This window comes from Carassius gibelio, chromosome B23 (assembly GCF_023724105.1).
Source record: "Carassius gibelio isolate Cgi1373 ecotype wild population from Czech Republic chromosome B23, carGib1.2-hapl.c, whole genome shotgun sequence".
NCBI lineage: Eukaryota > Metazoa > Chordata > Actinopteri > Cypriniformes > Cyprinidae > Carassius > Carassius gibelio.
Window position 1 is genome coordinate 4,659,288 of NC_068418.1, and position 9,216 is coordinate 4,668,503.

General features: G+C 39.4%; 1 protein-coding gene across 1 annotated transcript; it reads right to left on the reverse strand.

Annotated features, from left to right (window-relative positions):
• Positions 1–220: 220 nt before the first annotated feature.
• lsm14b (LSM family member 14B) lies at positions 221–8,035 on the reverse strand. Its single transcript, XM_052593526.1, has 9 exons — positions 7,834–8,035; positions 6,593–6,756; positions 6,391–6,523; positions 6,154–6,318; positions 5,007–5,084; positions 4,773–4,934; positions 4,527–4,683; positions 4,293–4,463; positions 221–645 (listed from the first exon to the last, which is right to left on the reverse strand). The coding sequence occupies exons 1-8, from the start codon at positions 7,952–7,954 to the stop codon at positions 4,301–4,303; spliced, it is 1,143 nt and encodes a 380-aa protein (XP_052449486.1). The 5' UTR covers positions 7,955–8,035; the 3' UTR covers positions 221–645; positions 4,293–4,300.
• Positions 8,036–9,216: the final 1,181 nt, after the last annotated feature.

Here is a 9,216-nt window from a genome sequence, read left to right on the forward strand (position 1 = left end):
CATCGTATAGATTTTAAAATATTGCTTATTACTTATAAAGCCCTGAATGGTTTAGCACCTCAGTATTTGAATGAGCTCCTTTTACATTATAATCCTCCACGTCCGCTACGTTCTCAAAACTCAGGCAATTTGATAATACCTAGAATATCAAAATCAACTGCGGGCGGCAGATCCTTTTCCTATTTAGCACCCAAACCTCAAAACAAACATGCAGACTCGATACATTTTCTACATTTATTAACAATCAAGAACAAGATCCCCTTACAAAAATCACACATTGAAGAAAAAAAAAAAAAAAAGTTATAAATAATTTAATCGGGGACGACATACCATAGGCTGAATTTAATCTATTCCATCTAACTGGATATTCCTGTACAGCCATTAAATTGGTTATACATGCAAATAAAAGTGCTATCCTAGTTCAAATGCAGAAAATCACTGATAGATTAAGGTGCATTCACATTAAAGCTGAGAGATTCCTCAAACAAAAAGGAAAAGGCCATTTAAACAAATGAAAAGTAACAGTGTAGCCATTTTTCACAGTAGGGCGAGTCTAGTGATATTTACCACTGAAGATCTCAGACACTGGAAACCAAATTCATAGACCAGACCAAATCACCCACGTCCCAGAGGAAGGCAGTGCATCTGGAGGAAAGAGACTAGTTTAAGGCCCAATCCCAAATTCTACCCCTTAGCCCTTCCCCTACCCCTCCGTTTCGCACGTCACTTGAAGGGGTGTCTTGATTCTCTTTGGGTTGGAGGAGTAAGGGGAAGGGCCAGATAGCCCTAAGATTTTTCAGAACCACACTTCAAACTGACTAGTATGAATCATCTCGGCAACATGGCTGCTACAGCGAACAAAGAGACACATAAAATGAAAGCTTTTTTTGGCATTAAAGATTTTTAAAAAGTAATCACTTGTTTTGTTACATTCAGTTGTGAGCTCATATGTTAGCAAATATTAGCTTTTTTTTTTTTTTTGGCAAACGTCATATTACAGACTGCATGATAGTGCCACAGCATTTGTCTGATCAGGGCGATAACTGCCGTAGACAAATGATGGGGACTAAAAAGGGGCATGGTCTTGTTGCACTCCCACAGAGAAAAGGAAGAGCGGCGTTTGTGTTTGTCGCCATGTTGTCGAAACGCTGTTATTTTCATCTCGGAGTCCTATCACCTTTGTTTGGGCTTCCCAGGGACACTGTACTTAGAAAAAAATGTTGTTTACAATTTAGGTTTAACTCAGTTCCCGAAAATTATAACCCACATGTAAAACTATGTGCCACACATTTTGCTGAGGACAGCTTCCTCAATCTAGGGATATGCCGCTATCAAATTTTCCTGTTGTGATTAATTGCTCATGTTTTTAAATCACGGGTAAACTGTATTATCACTGTATTGAAATTTGGTTAAATGCTCATACAGTATAACAGGTTAAATAACTTTTCCAATAAAAAAAAAATAACCTGAACATTTAAATAAAAAAAAAAAGCAACTCCGAAATGTATAAAGTTAAATGTTTTGCACAGATTAAAGTGCAAAAGAACTATAAAAACCCATGAGGTTCATCTTACCTATAGCAAATACACAAATCTGAACGGCTATTTAAAATTAAATAGGTTTTAGAAAGTAGAGCAGCTGGTTTATTTGTGGTGTTTCAAGGGGTAAGGACTGCATTCAGCGTCATCTGCTGTCAGAGAGTGAATGTGCCTTCATTCAGTGCGTCCCTTACGTGTTCCTCCATGTGAGTTTACAGAGCACACAAGTATCTTTCAAGCAGCACACAGCAGTGTTGTGCATTTTGACCAGGTGATGGTAAAAGTATTCTTAAGATGCATATCAAATTCTGAATAATTTGTAATGTATAATTTGCGGTATTTCTACGTGCCCACAATAACAATATCGTGCAAATTACCGTAATATCGCTTTACCAAATACCGGCACAAGTCTACCTCAGTCAGTTTAATGCCTGATTCGCACAAAGATTATTCATGAAAGATTGAACAGTTCCCACTTTGTCTGGAGAAGGCGTTGTTTATGGACCACAAACGGGAAGTATTTTATTAAGTTGGTGCATTTAACAGTTTCTGTAACTTATTACATAAAGAGAAATGCGGTTTAGCTTTAACTAGATGTTAGGGCTTTGCGAAAAAAAAAGGGGGATTTTCATGCGCATCTCGTCAGTGAAGGCGTTCTGTCATTAGAAGTACATCTCCAGCACTTGCGTTCAGATCAGGATTACCAGGTTTTCAAGACAAATCCTGCCCACTCGCTTCTCAAAACTACTCCAAAACTAGCCCAATCGAGTTTCCAGGAGGGCAGCGCGCACTAAGCTGGTGCCGAAACACAACACAGAACTAGTACTGATTGTGCCAGTTGTTCCTATGAAGTCCCTCCATCAGAAATTCGTAACATGGAAGACATCGGCCCGTTTTTATGAACAGCGGTGAATTGTGCAAAACATGAACACGTTATATTGCACACTGTAAACAAAGCTTCAAAAAAAAAAAAAAAAAAAAAAAAAAAAGTGACCTTCAAAGGCTCTAATGCGCGCCAGCATGTGTGTTTTTTAAGAGCTAGACGATGACATGAGGCGTGACGGCATAGTAGTGGTGTCCCAATCCTTATGGGAATATTTTTAGGAGAAAAAATATATATCCGGACCATTCAGATTTGTGTTCGCTCTATGGTGTTTATTACAGAGCCAACTACTGAAATATTTAGATTTAATAGGCTATATATCTTATATATTTTTTAATCTGGACTACAAATGCCCTAGATATTGTTAGAAAGTGTTTTGATCTTTTGTTCATTCACACTTTACATTATGGCTTCATTAACAAAACTGCAAATGAAGAAATTATTCTGAACATTCATTGATCTTAGGTATTCTAATATTTAATAACAGTTAAAATTGAAAGATGCAACTGTGTTATATAGTTAGCTAACATGAAGACTTGTTAATCTTTATTAAATAGATCTATAGCAAATGTAGCTAATGCTCATTGTTTAGCTGTGCATTTATTGAATGAGCACTATGCAATGTACAAACGGATTACGCTATATTTTAAGTATTGCACTGTATTTTATGTAAAATCATTTTCTATTTTTAAACTCTTAAATTTAAAGTCAGTTTTTAAATAATTTTCAAGTTCTTAAATTGCTTGTTTTATTTTTGTGATTATTTTTCGTCATGACTTTTTTTATTATTACCATTGTGTATGAAATGGGCTATATAAAATAAACTTGCCTTGCACGTGAATGCATTAACTAAGGTTAACTAATGAGGTTGTAGAGTGATACCTATTGGTTTTTTTCACTTTAATGTGTAAAGCATAAAAAAAAAATTCTGTATTGCTTGGTTTTATACTTATACTGCATTATGACCACTTTTTAAAACAATTTCAATACTGTGATAATACCGTGATAAAAGCATCAATTAACCGCAACAGGAAAATTTGATATTGGAATATCCCTACTCCGAGCAAGTAAGCATTTGTGATGGCAAGCAGGATTTCAATGCATCAGGAGCGGATTAGATCGCGACGAGAGATGCATAATGACAGACTGCGAATACTTCAATATTAGCACACAGGTGAATCGGTCAGGTTCCTCATCTTGAGAACTGAACACAGTGGTGTATATCCCAAAAGAATCATAAATCAACTATAGTCACAAGCTCGCTTGTAGAGAAACCTAGTTCAACGATTCACAATCAGCATCACAAACTTGTGTTAGGAACACAACGGTGATTAGAAGCATAGTTTCATGTTGGTAAGACTTATGGGCTTAAATATTATGCTCTTGGGCACAGTTAGCAAGCTAACATGCAGTGCAATCTAGATTTTCCATTCCACTTCAATATATACACATTTTAAATCGATCCATTTTAGCGGGTCCTCTATAAGCACTTAAAGCAGGGACCTTCAAGGAGTCAAACATCAAATAAAGCAAAATGACAGGGAAAATATATTAGTCATCAGGTGCCTTGATCACTACAGCAGCATCTTAGATCTCCAATCAGTTAATTAGCAGAAGTTATTACTCATGCGCATGACGTCATTAATGACAGCCCTAAATTGTTGAACTAATGTGGTTCAAACGCTGGAGATGCGACAGTGCTTGGGAAACATTCATAAATGGCTAGTTTCCACAACAACGCATCATACCGTGGGGGTTAATCAGTGATTTACATCATTGTACGGGAAACCCTGAACTCTCTTTACAGACTTAATTCCAGATGCCTCTCAGAGATGCTGCATTTTATATGATTGTAAGAATAAGTGACTCACGCCAGGCCTCAGAGCCGTCCACTCCCTACCCTCTGTGGGACAGGGTGCTGTGCAACCACTTGGCCCCGTCTCCCTCTGAAATTACCCCGAAAACCACGGCCTCGTAGAAACCGCCCAGGGACCCCAAAAGTCTCCACGTTCAGCTTCCTCTCCTCAGCCCATGTGGTACGCCTGAAGCCAGAGAGAGACATTACTTTGAGGAAACACACCCAACGAAATACAAATGCCTCATACCTTGACTTAAGTTCTGAGGAGACGTTATCGAAGAAGCACTTGGCTTTATTGTAAAAGCACTTGGGCCCGAGTGGATCCTCATCTACATTGCTCTCGCTCTCAAGGACAGGCTTTTCCTTCTCTTTATCGATTCTTTCCTCTGGGCTCTCCTTTGGTTCTGACAGGAGAAACACAAGAGCACAAAGAAAGTCTTTCAAATCAACTCCAGAAGGTCAGGAGCTAAAAAAAAAAAAAAAAATTCCATACCTTGAACACTGAGCTGGTCTTCAATCTCTTTCTCCAGCTCATCTTTATTAAACTGAGCGTTTGCCATTTCAAAGTCAAAGTCCGACTCAAACTGCAGGGTGCTGGGCTTCATGCTGCCTACAAGGATTTGACCTCTGCCACGGTTCCTGGACCGTCGAGCTCCTGCAAGACACCCCAGATATGTATCGAAAGCAGCATTCATTTCCACAGGAGAAGAAACCCCTCAGTCTTTACCCTGTTTTCTTCTGCTGCCTGGAGGCTTGTTCTCATCATTGGCCGAACTTGGTCCCTTCAAGGCTCCTTGCTGCGCAGCTGAAGCAGAAAGGTCCCATGGGGATAACATTATGGAGGGGTTGAGAAATTTTTTTTTTATGAAATTCCACGTGTGCATTGCTTTACAACATCAAGACAAAGACCAGCAGGTTTAATTTTTTTTGCCATCATCCACAAGGAGTTCTGTCACATTGGTGACGTTGACCAATAGCAGCACAGAAGCCCTTTCATACAGTTTAATCAATGAAACTAATTAAATGACATGCGATAAATGGTCAGGAAGCAATGTGTAGTCTAGACATGCTTGTCCACGAGTCAAAATTGTGCAATTTGACACCATGACTATCATGAGCGACAAGTATTGTCTAGTCTGAACCTGGCTTAGTCTTGTCAGCTACATAGGAAATACTGAATTTAGTTTTTGCGCATGTGCTAAATACTGAGAATGTCATGCCATCTTTAAAATAATAAAATAGGCAGTCCAGGATGCCATGAACCAGAAGTAGAAAAGTAGCGCTCCAGCCCTCTCAGTATCAGTTCACAGGGAACTGTATGTACGGTTATCTGAGTGTTCACTGGAGTGCTTCATTAGGTTCATTCATATTGCTTCCATCAGAATGACCATTACATAAAACTCAAACTAAAAAAAATAAAAAAAAATAAAACTCTTGAAAGTTACGTACGAACACCTCTGTTCTACTAATTTCAACTGACTTGTTAAAACTGCTTAAAAAAACAACAACTTTGTGGCAACTTTTTTTTTTTTTTTAAACAGGAACACAAACAGCTACTTTCCCTGGTAATGAATTACTTTTATTATGGAGTAATACAGTTACTAACTAACTTTTTGGAACAAGTAGTGAGTAACTATAATTACTTTTTTTAAAGTAACATTCCCAACAGTGGTCTTTAATGCCATGAAAGCTTCTGTGGCCATTTTCAACTCAAACGGTGTCCAGCTTAACTCTTAAAATCTTTCCTCACAGGGTTAAAAATCAGCACCAGCTGCTAAACCATGATAAAGAGGGGTTGGCAGAGAACATGTCAGAGGATCTCCCAGCATTAAAGCGGAAATGTTTGGGTCACCATCTGGTGTGGAGTAGCTCACCTCTCTGGGCCGGGGCTCTGGCCCGCTGCGCTCGGCCCGTCTCTCCTCCCTGCTGCTGCGCTCCAGACAAACCCTTCTTCTGCGCTGCTTTCTCTGCAGGCACGGTCTGAACAGCCTGCTCAACCATTGGGCCTCTCCTCACAGGAACACCAGGCAAGCCAGAGCCTCAGAAACAGACAGCGAACAGTCACTCAGTGCACCGTTCACAGCTCAGTTTGAGAAGGCTGCTCATCTTACCGAGGCCCAGGGCAGCGGCATACTGCTGGCTGAGGAGCGAGCTGGCGGCCAGCTGGCTGTAGGAGGGCAGCACGCTTCGGTAAGGACTGTAGCCACCCTGAGATGCAGGGTAATGAACTGAACCCACAGACGACTACCGGAGACATACACATTAGCCCTACCTTAAGAAATATGCAGAGGAGACGCTCACAGACAAACTGACCTGAACAATAGCAGGGTCCTGAGGAAGACTGTGGTGCATCTTCAGAGGTTCACAGACCGTGATGTCTTTGATGTCACTTCCTCGGAAGATGATGTACTCGAAGACCTCATCCCTCGGCGGCACGGGCCGGTCTGTCGGTCGCCCCTCCGTCCCAAAAGACCTCACTGCCAAAAACAAAAGCTGCAGTGAGACTCCATGACTGCATCACAGCCAAATAAACCAATGTTATGGACCTTACAAGCTCGAACCCAAACAAACTTCACCCTCTTTCCATTTACTACGGTGTCAACATTTAGGAAACGAGGAAAACAGATGCAATCAAACCAACAAAAGAGCAATAATATACAAATACACATATCAAGGCAATTCATTCATGTTATCACTAACAGGAGAATCAGCAGTTAGAAAAAGAACACTGCAAGTGGTTTCAAACGTTTGTTTTCCTTTTAATAAAAGCAGAAAAGAATTAGAGAGTGCTAGAGTTAGGAGACAGTCACACTCAAACCTAAGCAATCACGATTTAAGTGAAAGACTTAATGTTTGATCATGACTTCGTTATTAATTTGATGTTTCGAAGATGCGAATTTTAGAATGCAAACTTCTGCGCAAAATTGGAATATCGGACAAAACATTTGCGAATAAGCAGCGTTTCAACCAAAGAGAACAACATCGTCACTTCCAGAAACTGGCACTATAAATCACTGAGAAAAGAAGAAGCTACTGAATATACTCATCGTCATATATAATAAACTACTTGCACCTCATAAGGAGCGGACGAAACCATGAATGGCTTATTGTTTGGGAACGCAGTCATTTAACAGTTCTGGGAGGCAATTACAGACTTTGCTCGGGCATTTCCAAATGACCATATAACCACACTTCAGATGTGTAATGAGATCGATCCGCTGGTAAGTCACGATTTACCGTCCAAAGTCACAGGACTTCGCATTTTAATTCGAAATTCGTTTGCACCACTCGACTCTGATGCGATACTTTAAAATGCGCATAAAAGCAGGGTGGTGGAAACCCAGCTCCTGCAGCGGGCCAGTGAGGGGTTTAAACGACATCTGTGAACAAGTGATGCATACACATTCTTTATACGTTCAAACAACTGTCTATTTTATTTCATATCATCGAAGAGGACTGGCTAAGAAAGAGCTCATTTGAGAGCTGATCTCGTGCGTGCCCCACCTGGAAACTAGTATCAAATAGACCTGTGTGTTTTTGTTGCGAGCACTCACCTTTCGCCAGAGCCACGGTGGAATTATCAGTGTCTATAGTGTATAATATCCCCTCATAGCGAATCTGAGCTTTAGAGATCAGACTGATCTTACTGCCGATGTAAGGAGTACCGCTGCTCATGATCTCAACACAAACCACTTCAGCTGATTAAAGAGACTTCAAACAGGCCAGATCTGTTCAAACCGAAGCATAGGCTGTGTCAGAAAGCGCTCATTAGTGATTTATAGAGATGACACACCCCGCCCATTATCTGAGCCGCTGCACCTGTCCCGCATCTTCACTACACTTTCAGCAGACATTTCGGGACATTTCATCATCGTGGAAAATGCAAAAATGCAGTATGTGTCATTTATAAAATGCGTATTTAATACATTCATTCAACTAATTAATTCATTAGATTATTTTTTTTTTTTTTATATGGAAAAAATGAAAAAATAAAATAAAAAAAAGGTCCACAATGAACAAAAATTATTTGGAAAAGCCCAGCTTTATTCATGTGCTTTGAGAATTAAGCAGATTTAACAAAACAATTACACATAATAATATAATAATAAACAGTATTTTAAGATTCAAACACTGGTTGGGGTCTCTGAAACTTCCCAAGGGGACACAATAAATCCTCAAGTTTATGTTAACGCATCCCAGCTGGCATTTCAGTGTTGATTCACCGGTTAATCAGCGTCGGATCAACATTGTTTCACGTCTGACCTTCATCATGGGTGAATGAAGGACGTTCTGTAGACGTTAGATTAACGTTGAATTTGATTTGGCAAAGTGAATCAACTTTGATAAAGCGATGTTGTTTCACTGTAGTACCTTTCAACATTGGCAATACTACACAACAGTACGTTTAATTAGAGCCTAGTTTGGATTTAGATAAACACTGTTATAAAGGTTAAAAATCAAATGACTGGCAGCAATGGCTTTACATTCATCTTAAATGAACTATCACATCCTCAAAATTTAAGACATCAGTTTTATTTTGGAAATACACAGTATTAAAACAAATTGAAATAATCCCAAACTTTGACTTGCAGTATTTATGCATGGATGTATTGTTAAAAAACCTGTAGAAGAACAATCGCAATACAATAATATTTTAAGTTTTTTTTGTCAAATACATATCTTGCACTGCACCTGCAAGATAAACCCTTGTACTTTTATGACTGAAACCAGTCGATCTTTTATTTTGGTGGAAAACTACAGTTTCTGTAAAAAAACATGTTTTAGTAATGTGTCTCATTACAAGAGATGTGTGCACATCTGTGTCTTTTTTTACCGTGGGGAATTCAGAATGAGATTTCTACCAAAAGGGACCCTAAAATGTTAGAACCAACAGCCTTGTGTATACAGGTGTGGTTGTGCTTCGGGTGATCCTTGAA